At 25.4% G+C, this 27,551-nt stretch overlaps 1 protein-coding gene across 1 annotated transcript in view; it reads left to right on the top strand.

The window, feature by feature from the left end:
• Window positions 1–646: 646 nt before the first annotated feature.
• The window catches only part of LOC105363534 (neurotrimin-like), a 183,674-nt gene continuing 156,769 nt past the window's right edge, over window positions 647–27,551 (top strand). The window contains exon 1 of the mRNA XM_011501266.1: window positions 647–811. Within this exon, the coding sequence (XP_011499568.1) occupies window positions 682–811 (130 nt within the window). The 5' untranslated portion in view covers window positions 647–681. The remainder of the gene's footprint in view (window positions 812–27,551) is intronic.

The following is a 27,551-nucleotide window of genomic DNA, read 5'->3' as shown; positions in this document are numbered from 1 at the left end:
TTTGTTAGTCAAGTTATATAATAATATTACATAGTTAGAAACAAAAAATAAATAAAAATTACAATTTTCAAGTATTAATATAAGACTTAAAATTTATTTTAAAATATTAAATTGATTAAAAAATATATAATTTTTTAATCTTTTAAATAAATCATTCATATTATTTATATTATTAAGTGATGTTAACTTATAAATATGAAAATTTTTGCCCTTTAATTTGGAAGTAAATGGAAAGCGTTGGAGATAGATTAACTCAAGTAAGAAAAATCTGGATGAGCGAAAGCGTTAAAGTTTCCGATATAGGATTTGCGATTTGAAATGTGAAGCTCGTCGTCTCAGTCAGGTTAATAACCGGTCGGTCGGTCGGTCGGTCGGTCGGTCGGTCGGTCGGCCGGCCATACGAGGAATACATCATATTCAAATAATTCCGAGTCTCGTTGCGATAGAAAGCTCGTAGATTTTAATCCGGGCAGAGGCTCGCTGGCCAAGGGCGACATGATACGAAGAGAGCGCAATACGAAGTGCCGAGTGGGCGACTGCACGAGGGAGTGGCGCGTGCGCGGGATAACCGCCCGGACGTATTGGAGGGAGTCGCTCACGGGGAGGTTCGTCGTCCGCTCGCAGTCGTTCCAGTCGGGATGCCGGGTCTCGCCGCGCTCCCACGTTCATCGGCTACTCGGGATGATCGGTAAACGGACTGCGACACGTTCGCGCGTCGGCGCTTTCCTCAAGCTGCTGCTTCAGTTATCGCCGATTGCTATTGCTGCCGTACCGGGGTCCGTGCGCAACGACAATCAGTCGCTGACCATCGGTGAGTGTGCCATGTTAAATGAAAGTTAAGAAGGGACGAATTGACTTTTCGTGTCTCGAGCGTCTTCTTTATTTAAATCTCGATTATTGATGTTAACTTTGCCACTTATAATAAAATAAAAAAAAAACAATAATCATAACAACAAAAATATCAACAATAACAACTGTTATACATATGATAATATTGACAATAATAATAACAATAATACTAATTATTTAAGTAACGACAACGACAACGACGACGACGACGACGACGATGACGACGACGACGACGATAACAACTTCAATAAAAATTATCACGACGACGATTATAATGTTTACAATGATAATTATGATTATCAAATATTACTAAATTCCCATATACCAAATTATCGACGATTCATGATATAATTAGATTAATGGCTTTTGGTCATAGATAGTCATTCATTATAACAATTATTTTGATATTTGTTTTCTCTATGTACATGCGAGCTTGTTCCTTTATGCTATTTAATTGTATTTAAATGTTATTCTATTTTATAACTAACTATGTCTTTTATTTATTATTTGATTTAACTTGAATTTATTAAAAAAAATATAATTCTAGGATTTTTAACGAATGCCGACAATATGACAAATCAAGTACGTTATTCTTAACATGATAAATAATATAGCCTTTATAATAAAATCATAATTTATAATCAAATTTCGTTTTTTTTTTTTTTTTTTTTTTTTTAGGTAACTTTATATCTGACTTATTCGTAATGTATATATTATAAAGCTAATCGAATGAACATGAAAATAATATATTATTTCTAAATATAAATAGCAATCAAAGTTTATAAAATCATAAGTTTATAAAAATAATCAATATTAAGTGCGGTACTCTAGATACCAATATTTGTGCATTTATCTTTGCTTGTGCTGCTCATTAATTTGTCAATGTTAGTAATGAATGTATGGTGCACAGTGCTGATGTTTACGCATCAAGTTTTCGAAAAGAGTGCATACAGTTTCAGGAGATGAGATTTCTTTTGAGTGGTGCGAAAAATAGGCTGTGATGCAAGAGAAGAGTATGACTATCGAACTTGTGATTGTATTGAGCGTAAATAGCATTGCTGTGCGGAGTGATAGAAGTGATTGTTGACGGAGGATTTGAATTGCACTCGAGCTGAAAATGAGCTTTTTCATGTTCGCACAGTCGCTACACACATCAAATCCTAGTGGGGAAAACTTACATTTATAAAAGTTCAAGAACACTTCATGAATTTCGTGCTCGAATTATTCAATCCTAGTTGTTTGTGATATTCCTTTTGCTTTTTGCTGCAGCTAAGAACTTATTATTTTATTTTAGAAAATTTTAATTTCCACTGTACGTAAATTATAGTTTCATGAAATTTCGTTCATTTTAATAAATTAAAAAAACAATCTAGAATTTTTTTGTGCGTCACACTTCATTAATGTCATAGATTATTTTTCTATACAATTACCTTATGCATAAAATATAATGTTGGAAATTTACTAATACTAATATATGAAATGTATTAAAAAAAAATAATTAACTTTTTCAAAACCTATGGTTTTGTTGGAATAAAATTTGACAAATTTTAGATGATAATGTAATATGTAAATTTATAAAATTTAATTGGTAATAATTATTATAAATATATTAGAAATTATTAAAAACAATAATATCACATTAAATAAATTGTCTAATTTTGTGCATTAGATAAAACATATATATATATATATATATATATATATATTATAGAGTATAGTGTAAATATAATAATTAAATAAATAAAATAAAAATATTTTAAATAAAAATTTATGTATAAAAACCAAATACAAACTTCTAAAACTTGTGCTATTTATACTTACATATTTATCAAAATTTTTCATACACCAAGAAATTTTATTTCTTATTATTTAAAGAAAATTTGATACAAATAAATAATTCGGATTTTCTTATTATTATTATAAGTTAAATATAAACTATTATCAACTTTTACAAGAAATATAAATAGATGTTATAAAGGTAGAGGTGGTACAAAATATGGTGAATTTTTAAAAAATTCGAAATTCAATATTTGAACTTTATTAAATTATTGAATATACTTTATTAAATGTAAAAACAAGCCTAATATAATATATTAAAAATTAATAATATTTGTAAAATAATCATGATTGATAGAGATGTTGAAGATATTTGATTAAATTTATAATATGAGCTAGAAAGTATATTTAAGTATGTTTATGTTTAAGTATATTTACCATTTCATTAAGTTCAAATTCTTTTTGTATTTTCAACGATATTAAATTCAATAGCACTTAAATTCATAAAAATCTCCAACTATATATTCTTTATATAAAACTAAAAGTATAATCTACGACACTTCGTGCAAGTAGAAATTATAGCAGATATTAACAAAAAAAAATACTATATATATATATATATATTTTTTCTTTTTACGAGTAAGACAGAAATAAAAACGATAAACGAAGCTTTAGTAAAACTAACAATAATGTAAAATACTGCATAAACATAAAGATTTATTATATATTATTGCATGTATAGAAACTATCATTGATCAAGTGAATATTCAAACGTCTAGTTCGTTAAAACACAATATGGTTAATTTATTGAAAGTTCTGTTGAAGCACGATCTTGAATATATGTAATACAAAATTCAATATAAAATTGTATAATAATATTATTAATATAATTAAAAATATCTTCATATAAATAATATAAGCTTTTGTGCTGCTATTAAATAAATGTCTATGATGTAAGATGAAAAATAAATAAATCCATTATTTCAAATTGTTTAGAAATTGCGAATGTTTTAATTTCGATAAGTGTATACATGCAAATCATATTACTTTTGCTATTTGCGTTTGCTAAACGTTTCATCATATTATCGACCCTCTGTACTATAGTCTTAAGCAGCCATCATTAAGCAGCTGGGAAAAACGTAAAGTTAAAAGTTTATATGGTACTTGGTAGTCTTGATATTCGCGAGTAACTCTCATCCTCTGGCCAGGGCCGGAAATGCATGCAGCCACAACTTGCCACTCCTGATTGTAGTTGTCGGAGTAGTAAGAGGCAAGGACGAAGGGATAAATGCTTTGAACTTACAGTGTTAAATCCGGTTTGCCATCCACGCGTTCATAGTAAAGTATAGGCGTGCACGCATTACGTGTCATGCAGGGGAGTTTAATCAGTTTAGTGTTAGGAATTGTTGCCGACTGTAACCTACAATTTCAAGCCCATCTGATATTCGAAACTTGGTAACCGAATGGAAGCTCGTATACTTCCTAGCGTCGGAGAATGAAGAATGGAGAGAGAGTGAGAGAGAGAGAGAGAGAGAGAGAGAGAGAGAGAGAGAGAGAGGAAAGGAATAAAATCAAAGTTCCCTATTGGTATTCATATATTAAATATTTTCCTTTGATGTTAGGAAAGTTGACTTTATTGCATACTTACAAGATTACAAAAAAAAAATCCTACACTACGAAATACATATTTATTCATGATGAAATTATACAAATAAAATAATTTTTCATTTCATATTTTCGTATATACTGAATTAATAGGAAGATGATTATGTACATCCGTATTCTACCATTTAAAACTTATAAAACCAACTACCGCAGTTTAAAGCACATAAAAATGTTAATTTAAAAAAATTACATTGCCCAAGGGCATGGACATCCTTCATCTCAAGTCAAACTTTTGTACCTTAGAAATTTGTACGAAGCATAAACATAAATTATCATAAAAATATTAGATTTTCTTCACGAAAGAGAAAGTGCAAGTCATGTAATAGTTTTAAATTGTATGAAATATTATTTTTACTTTTATTCTACTATACAACAATTATCTTGATCGTTATAAAAAATGATATAATGTTATTTAATTTTTGTTATTAATAATTAGATTTTAAACTTATCCTTTAGGGAAAAAAATGTTTACAAAAAATTATGAATAATATTTTCTTCCTACTAATATTGTTATAAAATATTAATAGATTTTTAATTTTGAAAATGAATAGAATATAATTGTATCTATAATTAATTATTTTAGATATGTTAATTTATTAATATTAAGTTCCTCGACAACTTATCAATAACTTATAATAACGTGTAATAATTATATATACATATATATATATATATATATATATATATATATATATATATACAATTATCGCCGATAATATATTTTTTGGCCTAATATTCCCTTAATGTTTGATTAAAATTAATTAAATATGCCATTGAAAATATGGAGAATTTAACTACGTATTCACTAGGCTAAATCGTTGATATAAAAATGGTAAATTACTTTTATTAAAAATTTAAGCAGTAGCACAGAAAGTGTCATTAAGTGATCATTAAAGGTGGGAACGAGTTCGTGATTCCTTAGTACTTTTACCACCACATGGCTGTTAAGTTAGAATCGCCAGATTTTCAAGTCCTGAGTGTGACAGTCGTAAAATAATTATCACATCGGCAAACTTAATGGAGAAAAAGGCAAGTTATATAGCTGAATGTGACGCTGTGATGGGTTTACGTTCCTACAGCCGCCAGACATAAAACTGCTTCTCTACAGTGACATAAAAATCATGCGTCGTAGTCTCAACATTTTAATTTTGTTCTACAACTGTTTTTTTATTATTATTTTTAAAGAAGACATGCTTTAATAGACGAATTAACGTCCAAATGATTCTTTACGATGTTGAAAAATTGCTTTACTTATTACAATTCTATAGTGTAGAATTCTATAGGTAAATGTATACAGGATGAAATGAGTTTATGCAAAATGCAACACCACCCGTTTCTACTCCCTTTTCTCTAAAATGAATAAAGATTTTTTCATTAAATGTTGCGGTTAGTTTGTAAACGATTTATCAGTTTTAATATATGCAAATTATTGGATTAACTATCGTCTTCGTTTGTAACTATAATTATAAAATTTCTTTTAAAGATGTTTTCAAACATTTTATTTCTTTATACGTATTTCTACTTTTGTGAAGTACATTAGATACAGTGTCCATTCATACTATTAATTATACTAATTATTCTATAAATAATGTTTAGAGTTTATACGTACATATATATATATATATATATATATATATATATATATATATTTATACCTATACTTGATTAGTTATACTTTATTAGTATTTCTTTATTTGTTATACTTTGTCTTTACTAAGATGATTATAATTATCAGTGTTTAACATACTTATGAAAACTATTGTTATATACATATATTGCAACTTTATATTTATATATTTATTATTTGTAAAACTAAGTTATATAATCATAAAAATATTTTAAACAAACATATATTTGTCTATGCGTATCTATAATTAGTAATAAAATATGCAAGTGGTAAATTTATTTAGTAATTAAATTCAATTTATAATGTATTTTACGATAATTATTACTTGATTAGCTAGATCGTTTATATTTGCTTAATGCTTAAATTTTTGCCTTTTTATTTTGAAATAATGTGCCGTCAATATAAATTAATTGGTTATGACTTTATTGCACAATTTATTTAGAGTGCATTCTATATACATGACACAATCAGTTAAATTAATCGGCAATTTCAATAATGTTTAGATTTATTTATTTTGAACAAATCTATTTTACGACATTAGATATATTTAATTAATTTTTACTAAAAACAATTTACAATATATTGTAAGAAATGAATAATTAATGAATTACATTCTCTTGCTATTCATTGATAAATTTTATAACTAAATAATTAATTAATGTGATAAAACATGACGATTGAATAAGAATATCCTACTTATCTACATCTTATTTTATACGGTAAATAATTGTCTCATTTCAGGACAAAGAAAATTCGTAAAATAGTAATATTTTTTATTTGTAATTTATATTTATTATTTAGATTTTTCAAATTTCTATTTTGTTTATATAATTATAATAATTATAATAGGTACATAAAATAATTGTGTAATGCTTTGTTTTCATGATCTTATATTGATTGCGATTATGTTAGATATATTTAAATATCATTCTTAACTCTTAACTATTTTCAATGTCAATGCTAGTTTAAAAATTTTTACAACCTTTAATAAATCATAATTTTTAAGTAAAAGTAAGTTTTATTGTTTGATTTGCCAAAGATAACTTAATTATTATGCATAGAAATATAAAAGCGCATTTTAGCTTTGAGGTTAGTTCATTATTACAGTTGCATCTACATAGTCGTCGTATATTATTGAAAATTTGTAACTCACAATAATAGTCGTAGGAAGTAATTAATTATATATTCCTTTACATAATAAAAGTTGTAATAATTCATAAAACACCTCATATCGATTAAATCTACAATTTCAAGACCCTTACTAAATCTTATTACATTGCATTGCATTTGGATATGAAGATATTTAGTTTAATTAATTTATGTATACGTAAAATTGGTTGATTAGAAAAATATTATAAAAAGTTTATTAAAAAACTCATATTGATCTTTGATTTACTTTTTAAAATATATGGGTCTATATGTGATTGCACCTACTTTTATAGCGTTCAAAGCATTGCTCCAAAAATTATTGATTAAAATTACTCTTAATTTTATTATCATCCTTTAATCTAAATTTGAAATAAATTTGAAATTTTTACATAGAAATTGATAAAAAATTTATGTTAAATAAAATGTTCATTCTTACAACTTAGTAATAAAGTTATAAAAATATTAATGTTCTTATGAAAACAACTACTGAACATTCTTTGAAAATCATAAAATTACACTTTTAATAGTTCTAATAAAGTAATTAATAGACTCACATTTGAAGAAAAGTAGACTTTATAATTTATTATTATTAATAATCTTATTTTGCTTATTAATATTTTGTATTGATCTTTTTTTTCATTTTTATATAGTGGTAATACTGAAAGTTTCACATATAGATAATATTAATTTAAAGAAATTTAAATCTTCTATATAAGATTTCTATCCTATATAAGAATTCAATATTTTACTAGCGAAGCTATATATATATATATTTACATAAATTACACACTGTAAGAAAAATTTTATATTCTACTTTATACGCTATCCATTCAACAATACGACTATTTATACCAGTACACAATAAAATAATTAATACTATTTTGATGGATTTTATTTACGTACAATTTTTATAATATAGTTTATAGTATCTTAAAAATAATAATATAATTATCATTACAACCTTTTCTTTCATTTTCTTAGATTTTATTAATTATGATATGGTGTTAATATAAAATTTATCTGAGGATTTATTTTAATTTTATATAAAAACTTAATATTCTTTTACGTATAGAGAGTAGAGAAATTTTACTCATAATAATAACGTAATTGAGAAGAAAAAATGAAAAAGGCGATTGCATAAGCAAGTGATGAGGTTGGAATAGTTTAACTTCATCTGAACGCTCAAAAGAGGAACAAATTAGATTTTTTAAATGCAATATCATGATTGGTTAATGCAAAATTACACTACTATATTATGATAGATAAATGAAAAAACCTGAAATTAAATCCTGTGAAATTATCTGCATACATGTCTAATTCATTTATTTTAGTCTTAATTTTTGCCATTACTGCCGTACCTGTACATTATTGAAGCAACAAATTTATGTCATTAGGACATTACTTCATCTTTATTCTGTTTTTTTTTTCGATATAGAACATAAACCGCTTTTTTTAATGTACAATATCGAAATTACTTGCCATTATTTATAAAATATAATAAATAACAATTAAACATTATGAGTACTTTATTACATCCATGAAAAAAAGAGATAAAATGCTGCATTTTAAATAAAACAGTCATTATTTATCGAGATTCCGACATTTGTATACATCTATTTAATGGACGGATATTTGCATGTATATTAAAATCATATTATAACATTATTATGTTCTAGATGATAATATAAATAAGAGCCAGAACGAGATAAGTAGATAGTAAATACTAGATAAATAATAGATAGTTCACGTTCTCAATTGCTGGAATTAATTTTTATAAAATAATAAATAAATAATACAGCTTTATTATTGATGGTATATTGTACTACTTGAGACAGATATGAAAATATTTAGCTACATAAATATATATTTTTTTTAATATAATTATGAATGAAAGTTCATTTACATTCCATTTATCAATGATAACCTATAGTAAATGTACAAATTTTATTATATATAATTTTATATTATCAGATTCTCATTTTTCTTTTTAATATTGAATTGTGACAAGTAATATTAAATCAGTTTTTTATATTACTCCGCACAATTTCGTTCAATTATAAAACGAAGACATTTAAATTATGAAAATTATATAAAAAATTTATTTAACATTATTGTTTATTTATTTAACATTATTTATTTAACATTTATTTAATTTTATTTTATTTTATTTATTCAATGTATGTATAATAAAGTTTAAAAATATAAAATTAATAACCGAAATACATGTTTATATAAAAATAATTGTAACCATTAATTTGATATTATAAAAAATATTCGTATTTTTTCATATTATTTTAATATTTTACAGTTAATTTTTAATGTTTAAATTTATCTCTTTTTTGAATACTAGTAAATAAAACTGATTTCATTATATTAATATTATTAGACAAACAATAGAGCTAAATAGTTCTAATAATTATTTGATTTTCAAAAATAGGAATACAATTTGTTGATAAATAATATATAGGAAAAGATTGATGATAAATAATAGATACGAAATGAATGTTTTGTTGAAATTAATATTATACATAGAAGAATATCAATTATGCAAATACATTAATTTGACAGATTATATAAAATATTATTTAAGTGATATTTTTATTTAATGATTTTCTAATACTGTTTATTTTATTTAAATACAATAACAAACAATTATTTGACATATATAATTAACGGATAATTTAATATAAAATATGCAGATTATATGATGCAAGCATTAATATTTTCTTTTCCGACATTTACTCTTTTTAATTCATATAAGTATATTTCAGATTCATTTTTTATGTGTTATATGAATTTTTGAGTAGGATCAGTTTATGTTAAATAAATGTAAGTACCTTGTTCATTATTTATGCGCTAAACCTGGCGTAAAATTTGTACTGAAGATATTTCATGATTTTTGAGAAATGCAATTCAATTTTCTTAATATATTAATTTATTATATTTACGATGAAAAAGGAATATATCTTTTGAAATAGCTTTTACAAAAATATTAATAACATGTTTATTATTATATAAAACTTTATGAGTTTATAGAAAATATTTGCAAATAATTTGTTGCTAACTAATTTCTTTGTTACATGAAAACGCAAATTTCGTCACAAAATATTTTATATAAATTTTATATAAATTAAAATTATTACTTATTATTTTTAATTATAAAACTGAATTAAAGTAAAAAATAATTAATCTTTGTCTTTTTCTGTTCTTATGTTATTTTAAGTATGAAAGAAATATGATAAAAAACTAAAATGTTTCGTAATGTTGGGTAGTTGTATACTAATATACAACAATAACTTAATGTATTTAATCCATTACTGTTGAAAATGAATTTAATAAAATTAATTGAAATTGATTTAATTAGTAAAATTATATCATGTTTATATTATTTTTTATTTAAAAGTCTTCATAATTTTAGAATCTAGTGCTTCTTCCGTACCATTCAGCGAATATCAAGTTGTATTATATTATAGAACTATAATTTTCTCGCTGTCTTTTTCTAGATTTTCTGATTTTTTGTTTCCAATACGTCATCAAAGGTAGTAAAATACTTTTAGTATTTTAGTATGATACTTTTTTTGTTCTAAAATGTAGTTTGTGAAAGAAAAGTACTACCTTCGAATATATGGCAAACTGACATAAACCCAATAGTATAGAGAATATGTAACTATCTGAAGATTATAAGATCAGCAGACTTAAGCTTATATAAGAAAGTTAGATTTGTACTTATATTGTCCCCTCATAAAGTACGGTTTTAAAGTTTGTTAATAACAAGATTTTTTTAATATTGATAATTGACTATAGTTTAGGAGCTGTAAAATACTTTGGACAAAAATTTTACTTCTGATAACTGAGTTTATAGTTCTACAAAAATACTCTTTTAATTTGGATTAGTAAATGTATTATTTCAATTATTTTTATTTTATTTTACGCTTGTTATTTAATAATAGTTGTTTTAGGCAAGTTTTATTGAATAATAAATTCATTCATTAAAAATATTGTGATTATGTTAGTTTATATGTATACAAATATAATAATAACAATTTCACTAATTGCATACCGTTTGTAAATTAATATTGTCAAAGATTGTAAAAATTATAAAAATGCACAAATTCAAGCGAAAATAATGAAAAAAATAAAATAAATATTTTTTTAGTAAAGCTTAAACCTTCTATAATTTGGAATATTTAAACAAGGATTTTATTATTTTTATTTCCATTTTCTTTTCTTAATTTACATTTTGTAAATTTTACTCTATATGAAAATAACTTACATTTTACTTGAAAGACACAAGAAAAATGACATTCATTTTATTTATGGATAAAATATGAATTTAATTTTGAAATTTTGTACGACTTCGACACTACAAAATTTACTGTATAACATTATCTTTAATAAGTTTTACGTTTTTTTTTTTTTTTTCAACAAAATGAAAGTTAATTTCAGTAAAATTAATATTCATGCTACGGTCGTAATAGCTATAAAATCATTGGGATTTTCTACGCTTTTAAATTGTCTGCTCCGAGGTAGATACGTTGCGATTACATTGGATCGATGCAAAAAAAGGATAGCTTATTTGCACCGATGTTTCTATTTTATTATTTGCTAAGCCCGACAAGGGGATAACCTTTTTCTCAGCACCGTTATCCGAAATAGATTTGATTCTGATTCACTGGTACGACGTTTTCTCTCTCTCTCTCACTTTTTTTTTTCCAAGATTTGGTATCTAGTCATATTCGTGAGTTTGGCATAGGTCTATTTATTTTTTATCTTAAGTAACTTATTGAATATATAGTATAAATTATTTTCAAATTTAAATTCAGAAATTTTATAATCAAAAAACTAATTTACTTTTTAAAACGCAATTTTTAAATAAAGCACCTTTACGTAATTGTTCCATCTAAGAAATGAATGATTTTGTAAAATATAATAACTGAGCAGATTTTTAAAGTTTATCAATAATTTTCTTTTACCACATTCAATGTTATAAGTTTCATAAATGAGAATTGTTTACATTTACTTCGAAGTAAAGTGAAGTAAAGTTCACTGATAGCTTTACATATGGGGGCCAATCATAATAATAATTTTAAAATATTAAAATGTTATTAATGATTAAGAATAATGAGAATATTACTGTATTAAAAATTACGCATATTTAAATATTCGAAATAAGTTGAACGAAATTATTAATAAAAGTTCAGTAGTTATAATAAGAATTTAATTTATAAATATTAAAAAAAAATAATTTTCACAGCTAATATCCACAGAATGTAAATGTAAAATTCAATACTTATTATATTATGTAATCTAATTTCACTGTATCTTTAATGCTTTATATAATGCCTTCTTTAGTTGAAAAAATTATTAGTATACTCGAATTGGGGGTCCTTATTCATAATTATTATATGTTAATCCGATATTTCACTGGATGTATTAAGGTTTTAAGTATTGTTAATGTATTTTAAGCTACTTTATCCTCCACTGTAAGTGGATATAATAATATTCATATAAAAGCAAGTTTAGCAAAGAAAACAGTGAACGAAAACAAAGAAATTCTAAATAAATTACTTCTATTTATTTTGTAATTTATGGTATACATTTTTTATTCTATTAAATATAAAAAGCACTGGAAAATGAAGTTTTTAGAATTTTATTAAATATTTTGATTTTTAGAGAGAGAAATAGAAAGAGAAAGAAGAGAATACTTATATGAAAATTTTTAAATTATGGGTGGCTAAGACCCATACCAATAACATAACCAAGTTTGGTTTCAACCGGCATCTTTTTATGCTACATGAATTGATAAAATTATTATCCTTTAGCAGAAAATAGTTTATAAATTTTGTTTTCATATTAGATCGTTTCTAAAACCCTTTGAAGAATATTAACATATTGTTTAAAAATCGTAAACCCGTTATTATTTTTACATTATTTTGATACTTATTAATTTAATATTACCTGTATATATTATTCGAATAAATGATCCTTTATAATAAATGTATTAAGTAATAAATATAAAAAAAATATGTATATATATATATATACATGAAGATTATAATATAATAAAAATAAATTTAGTTTTACCATAAAGCTTTTGATTTGCAATTAAAATAAATTTAACTGGAAAAGGGAAGCAAAATCTCGGTTGAATATCCGTAAAATTAAGAAGGATTGTCAAATACTTTAAGCAACAAAATTTTAATTCTTTTTATAACATAATAAAAAACATAATTTCAATTTTAAATAATTAATTTAATAAAAATATATTCAACCAAATTATTGTACTAAATCTTCTACTATGGCACAATAAGATTAATTTTAATAGTTGTTTAAAATAAAAGTGTTTATAAAATACGAGTCATACTATTATCAATTAATAATCATTTATTGCTGTAACTTTAGGATATTTATGTAACAGGAGGTCAAACATTTGTTAAACTAAAATTATGATACGTAGATATTTTAATGATATCATTACGTTTTTACATTTGAATAATAATACGCTAAAAAAATAGTTGCAAAAAAAAAAGTTTTGATTCAAATTACTCATGCAAGATATTATATATTTTTTTTTAATAACTTCGTGCAAGAATCATTAAAATATGTTCCAATTAAACTAATGACTTGTTCAAGAGTGAATAACGCTCCGGTTGTCTGATAAACGATCGAGTGCACAACAAAACCAATTTAAAAAGCGAATTCAGGCAAATAAACCACTCGCACAATCGCAATCGAATCCAGCCAACTGTAGCATTGAATCTTCTTTAGTTTGTTTACTTAGTCGCCCGTACTATATATATTTATGTCCAGTAAAAGCGAAATAGAGACACAATTTATATTTTATGAATATAGCTGCAAAAATCATGAACAATGAATCTTTTCTTAACCAGCGATCGTATTGCGTGTTAGACATGATCGAAGAAAATGGAAGCTGATTTATAAGCAGCGTTTACGTCAAGAAAGTATAAAACTTCCTTGGGCTGGGGGAGAAAGAGAGCCACTGATAAATCGAAGCAATGCTACGAATGCATTTCGGTTTTCCTTGTTTTGCCCATCGCGATTCTTGGGTCATTCTCTGTGCTTTTCATCTCTCTTACTCGTATCGTAAATATTTTGTTTCTCTCCTTTTATCAAAGAACATTGAGAAAAAGTCGGTGGCAATTGTATTAGAGTTCGCATACCTGTAATACAAGGTTGTTCGAAAATGATGTAGTTTCCATGGCTCGAACTGCCATTGCTTCAATAGTTTACGTCTGCCGCGCCCGCCCTAGCAAATAAAAATGCTCGGAGGAGTTTAGTGGAAGAAGAGAATGTAGAAAATATCGTGCGTTTTCGATGAAAATATGGTTTATTTACAATTTGTTTACAATAACGTTATCCATGTATGGGAAGCATCTTAATGTTTAATTACAATGATACGATTGCTTGGAAAGTTTCCTGTGACGGATGTTTCACTATAAAAGATGCTCCTTGTGGTCGACAATTGAAATCACACAATTCCTTTCGTCGAATTAGGTTTTATATTATTTAATGGATATGGCAATGTAGTATAGGTCAGACAGATTTTTTGTACTCACAGTGATACGGTGTCCTTGATCTGATCCTGGGATGAGTAGCTCACCATGATTCACGATCCAAATGTCCGGGAGTGCGTGCTTGGTGGTAGTCTGGTCCTTTCAGTGTGGTTAGAAGGAGATAGCGTTAAGACCTATCAACCGCTGCAGCTGCATCAACTGGGTTGATGTATCTATCGATTCTTCTCTATCGATAGTGGCTCAATTAATAAAAACTTGGTCACTAGTTTTCACTTGGCTTCCCCACGCGGATAACGAAGAAATTAAACTTTGACAACGACAACGTCGAAAAGTGTGTTTTTAGCGGCAGCGCCTTCAATCGGAGGGCGACTTACCCCTCTCCCGGACTTACGGACGGGGGGTTGGTGGGTGAAGGGGTGTTCTTGGTAAAACGTCTTCGCTTGGCTTGTACAATTGGCAACGTGTGGATATGCAAGCGGCAACAATGTATGGGTGATGTCTCGTGACATTGAAGGCATTGAGGAGACGAAAATTGCCCGATGTCGCACGAGCTGCGTTTCTCGTTACAAGGAATTTTAGGAAATGTTTTTCGACTCGATATTGTTTTCAAATATCTTAACTCTTGAAATATTCTCGCGTAAACAAACTCGCCGCGCTCTTGCTAGCTAAAATCAAAGGTCACTCATTCCACTTTCCGAGCCTCCAATGACCCTGGAAGAATTTTTATAAAAGTTATGACCCGTGGTATTTTTCCCAAAAAAAAATACACTAAAAATTCTCTCAATCTCGAACAAAGGTCGAATGAACCAGCATGGAGTGCGAGTTTACTTTCTTTCTTTGTTCACCCCAACTCTTTATTCTTGCATTCACATTCAGCCCATCGGTCTGCGTCATTTTTCGCAATTATTTCTCTTTATTTTTTACCTATACATGTATATTTAAATGAACGAGTTTCAATGTAAATACCATCGCACATGGCCATTTAATTGTACGCAAATCCATATATGTTACGAATGAAGTTATGCGTGCTTACCCGAGAATATATTTACATGATGTTAAGATTTTTCTATTCTACTTTCCCCGTTAACTTTTAGGCACTGTTTTCCCCTTTAGTATTTGGCAATAGTTATTGTACTGTACTATACAAGATGGTCCGACGGAGTGTTCTCACAATTCTACGGATTCTTTGTTTCGGTAGGCTCCAGGGTACGTATGCATAAAACATTGAGGGAGATAAGTTCGAATTGGCAATTGATAGAAAAAAAATGTATCGAAGCTATTAAATACATTGCAATAATTACGGGATACTTATGTATAAATGCGCGATTTGGTAAAAGCTTTAGGCAATATATGCTATTGTATGTTTAACCAATTTATACGTCTCGCGCTAATAAAAAGAACTTTTGTATTTCAATATTTTATATGTATAATACAATCAATAATATAAATATAAAATAAAACTGTATTTTATATTTATTTTAGATATTTTTTAACTTTTCAAAATTTTATACATTCGAAACGATTATAACATTCAACGAAAGAGATATCACGTGCGTATGTACAACACTCAATTAATGATTATTAGAATTTGTATGATTCTGAAATGAAATTCTCAGAGGTCTTTTAACAATATTGTTATCGATAGTGCAAGTGGAGCTCAAAGGTCGTAAGCACTTTCTTTCTCGTTTCTTTATTCTAATCGTTTCGTGGCATCCTTCAATACCCTACTGTGTCATCCTTGTTTAAATGGCTGCTGAAACAGCTTGCCATGTCCCAATTCCACCGCTTCTTGTTCACTAATTCTGCATATTCGTCAGCCTCTCACTTAATTGCCAAACTCCTCCTATGTATTACGCGATAAATACTGACTTACTGCGCATTCCGAGATAGAAATTTCGTCACCCATGACAGTATTATTTTCAAATATATATGCTATTTAAATTAAATTAAAAATAATTTTCTGTATCGAGTTTTCTTTATTAAAATGAGGAATTACGTGCCAATTATGCTAATTTCTTTTAGCTTATTTCTTAAAGAAATAAAATTTAGTGAAGATTTTCAAATAATCAACTAATAAATATTCCAATAAATAAATTAAAATTTATTAAAAATAATAAATGCTAGTTAGGCAACGAGTTTAAACTGGAATGATCAAATAATTTAATTACAAATAATTGATAATCTCAAATATATTATATAACCACAATATACATGGATACTTTCAGATATCCTATTTAATACTGAATTGATGAAATAATTGAAAAAATAAGTAAGTGAAAATATCATAGGAAATTTTCGATGTACAATTAAGAAGTGTTCTGTTAAACTGAATAAATTCATTTTAAAATACACGAATTTTATAAAATTACTGAAATAATGGCCAAACGCGAGTTGCTTACCTTAATACAATTTTATCTACTTTCTGAGAATACATCTATGCATACCTATAATTAATTAAATGTGTAAATATAAATATCTCATTCGTTATAAGTTAATTTATAATTTAAATTTAATTTACGTGTGCTTAATCAAGAATTATTAGTCTCAAAATGTCGTAAAAATGTCTTAAATAGACATAATTAAAAATTACAAAAATAGTAAATCAATTATTTCGATCGAGTTATATTTTTACTTATACTCGGGCTCATACTTGCTTATACTTGCGCAGACAATCCTCTTTATGACTTTTGTCTGTTAAAATAAGCCGCGACTGCACACGTATTATGGCGTACCTGGCACGATCCTCCCGTGATTTTCTCATGTATTGCGAGTGTTGTCGAGTTCGGGTTCTAGTTGCTTTATTTAAGCCCGAGGCCTCACAGTGATATTATACCTACCTGAATGCGCCCCGACATTTCATTTAGTAAGGGAAATATGCCTCTGCGCGAATCCAAGCGCAGGTTCGCGATCCGTTGTATTCGCGGTTGATGCAAAGATATCGCTTCGCTTCTCTTTTCCGCGCTGTGTTAAATACAAGCGGAAGTGAAGTGCAGCGTTATGTGAGTGCGCGCTCTTGCCCAAAATTATTACGGTGCTAAATGCGCCTTTGCAGAACCTCGACAGCGAGTCAAGAGACCGTTGTCCAATTAATTACAAGGGGAGATGGTTTGGTGTTTTACGTCGCTGCGTACATTATATGCGCTCGGCAAGTGCATACGGAAAAGGTCATCTTACTTTAATTAGACTCGGATTTTATTAACCGCATAATTCCTTTATAGGATTAATTCGGAGCATGAAATTAGAGGAAAATCAGTTGCCATTGATTTCAAAGTATATTTAAAGTTACTTTTTTTGGATAAAGCTAAAAAAATCTAAGACGCAAAATACATTGCATATTGAAAGGTTATTAAAATTTATCATTATGTAATTTCAAATTTGTTATATATCGTACTACTTTAATGTATATTATACATGCTTTAATATGTATCACAGTTTCTACGTGTACATTCATGTATCTCGTGTTAATAAAATAATAAGATAAATATAATATAAGATCCATTTATGTAAATAAACATATATTTTTAATCTGTTATAGGTATCATTACATTTTTACATTTATTTTCAGTTTTTTTTTTTATTTTAATATAAATATACATGAATTGCAAAATTTTCTTTACCATAAAAACCTTTTTTAAATTACCGGAAGTTCTGTATTTCTTAACATATTTGATAACGTGTAACTAATTACCTGTATGTAGTTTTCTTTTGATTTGAAAAATGATTTTATTACTACAACTAATATCAGACAGTATATTAAAGATATTACTATTAATCAAACTATCAATATATTCATTTTTTCTTTATAAAACATACAATCCAAATTGTTTGTACAAAGTAAAAAAAATATGACCAGTAATTTGTTACACTAATATATATATAATCCACATAATCCACAATAAATAATTTACAATTTTTATTTATATATCATTTACCTTGGGTATTCATAGTATAAATACTTTTACTTTTAATTCTTTAAATTTACATTAATTTTACTTTAAACAAAAAGGTATATTAATTAAAATTATATTAGTTTTAGAAATAAATAAATATGTATATATAAATATGTGTGTGTGTATATATATATATATATATATATATATATATATAACATTAAATTAAATTAAATTAATAATATTCTATTGATAATTAATAATTATTATATCTCTAGATAGACGTGCGTTGATTCATTTATAAGAACTTTGCATTGTATGAGTTGGTTCTGAACCGAATAAATTGCTCTGTACTTCCATCTACATTTAAATATCAGGAAAGGTCACACGACTATACAAACTGCTTAGCTTGTTGTTAAAGTTCCTACAAGCAATTCGGATAAATCGCAACCTCTGTGCGGTATGAATCGGTATGGTAAAGCTTCTTTAGCTTGCGTCAAACATAGCGCTGTGGTCACGTGGGAATTCTAAGGTTGCGTGACCTCTGGCTTAGAGACATTGCTATTGAAGGATTTTAGCCGTAATCCTCTTGCGTATCTTTTGCTCATCGCTACTTTTTGTCTAGTATTATCGAAAAGATAAGACTATTATGATATTGTGAGAATAAATGATTTTTTTCAACTGTCAACGCAATCGTTAAAATGTTTAATTAATTAGTAATGAGAGCTTCGATAGTCATTACCATCCGTATAAATTACACTAATATTACTTTAAGAATTTCTATTGAACTTTTCATCTTTATCTTTTTATTTTTCATAGATGCATATTATTGGCAGTAGTATAAAACCGGATTGATTTTAATTAATGGGCGTCCAAAATCGAATTTTGAAATTTCAAATATGTTATAAATTTTAATATTAAATTTTTCATTTCTATATCTCGATAATCATCCTTTTTTTTTTATTATGAAAATAATCCAATGCATTATTTGACTTTGTATCAATTAATATTTTCTAATTAGTGTAATAAGAAATTATACATTATGTTATACTATCAATTTTTTAGATTAAACGGCACTTCTTTGGGCCAGATTAAATTAGTAAAATAAACAAACATAAAATAATTTTTTTAAATATTATGATAATTAATTTATGATAATGTTTAAAATATATTTCTAAATTTAATTCATTTCATTTTAAAAATTTATGAAATTTGTTTATATTATGTTTTTTATATTACCATGATATTGCTTAATATATATATATATATATATATATATATATATTATCAAAAACTTCTAAATTGATAAATTCTATTCCAAAACTGTTATGGAAAACTAAATGATGGTTTATTCCAAGTAATTTTCTAGCAAGTATAGTATTTAAGAACAATTAAAAAATTGCCGTTATATCATTATCATTGCATCAGCTTATTCTGTTAACAATTGGGCATCTATGATAAAAGAATGTACTAAAACACTCGTTTTATCTTGTTAAAATAATGTAATCGTTCATTAATCTAATATTAATCTGGAATGAAAAGTAAATGATATTAATAAATTATTTACCATAATTAGATTTATGACGAATCGAAAATATTCATTCTCAATCACTTATGTTTATGTAAACTGTTAACTATATAATTTCTAAAACTTTTAAAAAGTACTAATAGCTATTACCGCACCTAGTATTATTGGATGTAGCGGTTATTGATCAACTAAGAAATAGAAAATGAGACGCTATATGCAATAACATTTCTTTAAATTTTCATGTTGCATCTTAATGAGATTTTAGTATAATCTAATTTTCTACGTATACTTTTTGCCTCCTATCGGCATGTCTGAGATGATTAATAGTGCAGTTATTGGTATTTGTAATTTCGTATATTTCAAAAGTTAATAGTCCTGTTATGATCAAAATTTATTGTGATTGATTCTAACAATTTGTTTATCAATTAGATCTCCTTCTTCGATAAAATTAGACTTCAAAAATTCAACTATTTTGTTAATACTACTATATTACGTAATTAATAAAAAGTGTTTTAATTTTGAAGACTGACAGAGCACCAAATTTTACTATTTTTTACATATTATAATAATTTATACAATTTGAACTGTATTATAATAAGAATTTTTGTTCCTACTTCTTCTGAGATAATGAAAAAGTGATTTATTAATTATAATTCGTAAATTCACGTAAGAAATGACTGAGTAATTTAATCTATGCCTTTAGTTAAATTATATCTATTACATATCATTTTTAGCGTTCGTTCAAAAAGAAAAAGTATGCATGAAAATATTCGGTGTTTATGGTTGGATAATTTAGATCTTCTGCATTTATAATTTACACAGTAACTTAATTTTACATCAAACTGTATTAGAATGTATATTATTTTTATAATGATAACGTTAGTAGTGACTATTAAATCGATTGTATTAAATAAACAATTTTAGGTACTTATATATTTGGAAATCATAATTATATAAAGTAAAAATTGTAATTAAGTAGTATTTTTGTTACAAATTTTTTTCTTATACAAGGAAGTGTTATTTTTATGTATTTATACTCATTTATACCAATTAACACTGATATTACAGAAACCCAAAAATATGTTAATAAAAAATATTTTAATTAAGTAAGATTCTCTATTGTGAAATTGTATTTCTCGTAAATAGCGATGATTATTTTACGTGTTTTGTAACATTAAATTTTATCGCACCTTTTTATTTCAGTAACGTGTAATTATTATTGAAATAATCTGGTTTAAAGTTAATTAATAAAAAAATAATAGAACATGTTTTTCGTAATATTTTAATTTTATTGAAAAGATATTAGTGACGATATAGGCGAATTATATAAAAGATTATTAAGTAGCTAAATATTATGTAGAAGTATATTTCAATTACTACGTTCGAAGCCATTAATGAGAATTAGAAAAAATTGCAATTAGTTTAAATTCCGGTCAACGGTGATTGATTTTATACGCAAAATAATATATAATATTTGCTACTTGGAATTCATAGATTTAAAATAAATTATATACATAATATCTAGTTGATTTATTATGTAAATACATAAGTGATTTAAGTATGTTTCTTGTATAATTCAGATTTAAAAGTTTTCAATTGAAATTGCCAATTATTAGACATTCTATATAAAATATATTAAAAATAAATGGAGTCATACGAGTCTTGAATTAATTTAGAACTATACAACGAATAACAAATTTCAATTTATATTGTCCAATAAGTTGTTCGGATATTTTATTATTTTTTATCTATTTACCGCATACATAATAATATCAATTTTTCTGAATAATAAATTTTATTTACTGAATAGAAATTTAATTAATTGTTAGTAAAATTATGATATATTATTCATTATAATTTTAAAATAATATTATATATAATATATAATATTTATAATATTATATATTTTTATAATATTATATTTTTCAAAATAATATTATAAAAATTAATTGATTTATGAGGTAAACCATATCTTAGAAAAATTAAGATAATAAAGAAATAATTAAATGTTATGTTTCATAATATAAAAACGATAAAACGTAATAAATATATTATCATTAGGTATTAAAGAGGAAAAAGTTAAATATTCTTATATGATTTTAATAAGAATGGAACATCTTGGCAATGAAAGGCAATGCAATTCATTCAAGCAATAGAAATGGATAAGCTGTACTTACAACAAGAACGACGTAAAAAGACTTTCTGTGCTGCTTAATCAGCTATGGTTATACATTTCTCATCCGAAGTTATATACAAATAAGTAAAAAGTATGACATATTTTCATGGTCTCTATTTAGGATGCGATCCTAGTTAAAATTTAAAAAAGTATTAATGCAAAATAGCCATGACCACTATTGACCTATATTATTGGTAATTCTATCGGTATTTATAATTGGGTTACAGGCGTTTTCTACTATTTTGCATTTAACTGCGGCATTTTTTGGCAATACACTCAACGGAATGGTGACTAATGCAGAAATGTCTTTTCCTCTTAAGGCATTGACCTTATAGTGTTCAGTATCGGCCGAGAGTATTTTACTCTAAACAAATAAAAGTACACGTGACTTAGCATAGCTTTGTACGCAACTTACATATAAAACTTCATCGATTTATATTTAACATGAATTTTTGACAATGTATTGACTTAAAAAGATATTTTTCTATATGAATATTGCTTTATTTAATAAATTAGTATATTAGTATTGTTTCAATTAAGCTTCTAATATCACTCATTTAACAATCATAATATAACTTTAATTTACATAAATTTTTCATGAAATAGGTCTTTTTTTATCAAGCGCTAATGATAAAATATAATCAATTTTATTAGAAGTATATAACTATAAATTATATAACTTTTAGAAAGTGCTACAACATACTAATAAGAAGCAATTTACGTTAGAATAGAGAGTAAATATTTACAAATACTACATTCATAAAATCAGTCTCTGGCATCTATATGTAAATGAAATACACCTTTCATATGCAATTTCAGTATGCATAACGGTTTCTGATAGCATAATAAAACGAGTGAATTTCATTTTCAAGCAAGGTATCATGAGTAAAAAAATTAAACAAGTTTCATAAACACACTCATGCTCTAGCGGAATTAGCTAATGTGTGAGGAAGAGAATGGATAAAAGCAGTGTATTTTTCTTATTCACGGAGTTTAAGTTTATATATTATTTACAAACAATAATCTGAACAGAGGAAGTAATCAGCACCTAAATAAGTGCAAAAGGATAAAATTCATATTTCCATATTCATTGGTACATAAACCTCGGGACATCGATTCCTTCTCTTGTATAGGAAGATTCATGGATCGATAAATGAGCGAAAGCCTCCGGCGTCTTGAAGATACTCTCTTTGTTCAACTGATTTATCAACAGAGTAAACGGGGTGAATCTTATTTAGTGGAAAAATGGATTCGAGCTCGGAACAAAACGATTTTCTTAAGAGCTTCCGTTTTTTTCCTTGGTAGGTATGAAAAGCGAAGAGAATGATATAAAAAAACCATTTTGACAATATGAAGTGCTTATTTTTATGATTATTATATATATAATAATTTATATATATATATATATATATATATATATATATCATAAAATTTAGTAAATAGATAATTATAAAATTTCATAAATAGATAATTATAAAAAAAACTAGAAGTACTGTAAAGTAATATTGGATAAGTTCATAACTCTGTTTATATTGTTAATTTTAATTTCCCAAATTGAATTAATTTTATTAGGATAAATAATTTAAATAAGTAATTCCCATAGGATATTTAATGATTTAAACAATTTTTACTTTTCAGTACTTCTAGTTTTTTTTATAATTATCTATATAATTATCTGTTTGTAACAAACTAATTCTTTCAATATTTATAATGTAATATATTTTCTAAAATGACATTTGTTTTCGTAAAATAAATATTAATACAAGATAAAACGTTAATATCACTATGAAGCTAAGAAAATTAAGTAGTACGAAAATACTAGCTGTCAGCCGTAGGAACTAAAATATTTGAAACGTTGCATGTGCAAGTTCAAAACAATTATCTCATGTAGAGGAATGGCTTATTTTAATTAAATAGGTGAATTCTTTTTTAATATGGTTGAACATACTTATTGTATAATAATTCAAGTTTTTCAATATATATTAAATATAATATAAAAAATATAAAGAATTCATTTCAAAAGAGAATGATTGTCATAAAATATGGTAAATTCGTTTTATAAAGTATTGAAAAATTAAAATAAAATTATCACAGATACAACTCATGTATTGTCTGAATAATTACTGTGCAAGATTATTTTACTCGGTTCAATTGCTAGTGAATTGCTTTAGAAAGTTACTTCACTCAACAGTTAATATTGCCTTGACACATGTGTGTAACACGTGCAAATTATGCAATGTAACATCGTAGAAAGCATACGGGATTCCTCGGTTAATTGCATTGAGAAAATTAGGTACGACGTCCACAAATAGGAGCCCGTTATGTTAGTAGCTCTCAGTCTCGGCAACATTACTTGAAGAAACTTCGTCGTCAAAATTCTACGGTAATAGAAAATAATATTCATGTAAACTTTGCATTTTATGCTTTATATGATATTAGATTGAGAAAAAAATTTTTATTTGCTTCAATCAGTTTTCCACTATATTTATGCACATTATTGTATATATTTCTATGTGTATTTACATAAAAAGTATATAAATTTATAAATATATATAAATATTTTATTTAAACTAGTTTTGAAATGAATAATAAGAGTTATGAAAAGTAACAAAAAAGAAGTTTTTAGTTCCTAAAAAGTTTATAATAATATTATATAATATTAATAAATAATAAAGAAAAAATATATTCAATATTGAATTGAAAATAATCATAATGAAATTGATAGAACTTGTATCAGCTATTGAGTTACTATAGTTATAGTGTTTAATTAATGTTCGTAAAATTTGACAACTGCCCCAATCAATAAATTAATAAAAAACTTTCTATATGATTAAATATTCCAGATACCATAGAATGTTATTAAGTAATTTTAGATAAATTATAATTTGAGATGATATATATTAAAAAATAGTTCCTATTTTTGTTAAAGTAATTGATATCGAGCTATTTAATAATAACAATAAAAATGGATTAATTTTTAATACTTATAGCGTTATATTATCAATTAAAATAACGAATATAAAAAATTTTTTCGATTATACAATTGAAATAAACTCGTAACTTTTTTTCATCCAATATTTTTATTAGGTAGTTTAAGTTAACAGATATATCGTATATTTATAATCAGAAATCAGATGGTAATAAGCAGAGAACTAATAGAAAAATTGAATCTCAATGTTTGAATGTTAATCTTCGTTTTTTTCTCATCCAATTAAATATTTCTCTGCGTTCTCTAATTATCCCGTTCTTCTTAATTATCGCTGTCTTTTATTCATTCTCCTAATGCATACTTTCATTTCTTATGAATTTCTCCTGTCTTTATTCTATAATAGAAAAAAAAAAGAATAATAAAAGAATGTACTAATCATCGGAGAATAAAGAGTTAGAGAAATCTTTTCGCAGTCAAATAATTTTGATTGGAACTCAGAGTATTTGCTGGGTTTAATACAATGATACGGAGTTACGGAAAAGCTTGATTAAGATCTTGGGGATTTATAACACTTGATGGTACTTTGTGGTATGATAAGTCGTAGATTCCCTCTGCTGTTTCTAAATGAGTAGTTCAAGAAAAAGAAAAACGACTGATGCATGGACAAATCGATGTGTTAAATATTTAATTTAAAATGTATTTGCAGTTTATTTATCGATAAAATATAGATTGTTCAAGATTCATTCATGCCGTTACTCGATCGGTCGTTTATTAACTGATGAAGCCTTTGCCTCTGCAGTTATCGATAAAGATTCTCAAATCTAGAAATGTGTGTGTAAGATATCGATATGCCTTTCCTCGACCAACTATAAAGTTTTTCAAATATTACGTTCATAACATTTTCGCACTATACGGGTAAGTTGTTTCTGACGTATATCTATACAACGTCGATATTTTTATTGAAATAAGTGAAAAGTTTGTCAATATAAATATAGAAGCTTATTTCACACAAATTAAAAAAGTATTCACTTTACAATTTTTAGTCGATATATTTTTTTTTATAAAACTTCTAATATGTCTATTTTTCAATCACTTTCAAAGTTCTTTACAGTTACATTAATCAATAATATTTGCGATATTGATACTTGTCTTATATATTGATTATTTAATAAGAACTATTAAATGTTAGCATTATTTTTTCAAAAACTACTGGTAATAGCTTTTATCGTTTTAGACATAAATAATCTTATATTGTAAGTATTAAAGTTAAATAATGCGATTTTTAAAAATCTGATTAAACGAAGATTATAAAACTTCGTTTTAATTTATAGTTTTGAGTATCAATATATATTTTAATTAGGCAACAATTAATATATGCTATCTTTATTAAAATCACATATAGGACCTTTAAATTTTAACCATATCAGTAGACAAATATAAAGATTTATTTTGTATTAAAGAAATATGAAATAGTATATTTAATTACAAACAGAATTTTATGTTTGTTATCATATTAATTCATTATATTATTTGTATATATAAATAAATATTATTAAAATACTTCACTTACCAACTATAGAAAATATCTAATTTTTTAAATTTAAGTATAGAAGAAATTATACTTTTATAAAAGTTGTTTACCAATTTCAGTATTTTTAATTCTTGCTAAAATTGCTTATTCAATGGTTAATGGTTGCAAAATAAAGGAAAATTGATTTTACTTAAAGATTTTACATAAATAATAAAAATTGGTTATCATAAAACTAGTCATTAATTTTTATATTATTTTATGTAATTTTAAGGGTTAGTTGAATAAAATAGTAAAAAATAATGTATAGAGGCTGTTATTTGATTTCCTAATTAAGTCCCTTGAGAATGTATAAGCGCAAATGACAAAGATAATATATACCGTTCGTCAACTGAAATGTTTTCCATATGCGGCCTCTTTGTCGCAGAAAGCCGATTCGGGATATAACTTTATTCGATTATTTCAACCTCACATGGTCGATTTTCAATTCAAGTCAAATTAAATTGCTGAACAATAGTATTATCATTATTTTATCAACAAGAAGTGACTAAATACATATAAAATTAAAATCATAATCTGAACATTCAAATGTTGAGAATGAATCTTTGAGTAAAATTCTGATACTATAATTATTAATAAATAAAATAAACTATTTAATAATCAAAAATATTAAATTCCATATTACCATAAGAGTGCTGAAATCTAATCACACATTTTTAGAAAAGTGAATATTGGATGTCTATAGCTGAAAAGACTTAAGAAAATTTAAATATAATATTTTGTATCATATATATATATATATATATATATATATATATATATCATAATAATATTTATATTTAAATTTTATACAAATAATTTTAAAAATTATTATATTAATTATGAACAGAGTTATATTT

This window comes from Ceratosolen solmsi, unplaced genomic scaffold (genome assembly GCF_000503995.2).
Source record: "Ceratosolen solmsi marchali unplaced genomic scaffold, CerSol_1.0 scaffold57, whole genome shotgun sequence".
In the NCBI taxonomy this organism is placed as follows: domain Eukaryota; kingdom Metazoa; phylum Arthropoda; class Insecta; order Hymenoptera; family Agaonidae; genus Ceratosolen; species Ceratosolen solmsi.
The sequence above is the reverse complement of the archived record's forward strand: the minus strand, read 5'-3'. Positions and strand labels throughout refer to the sequence as shown.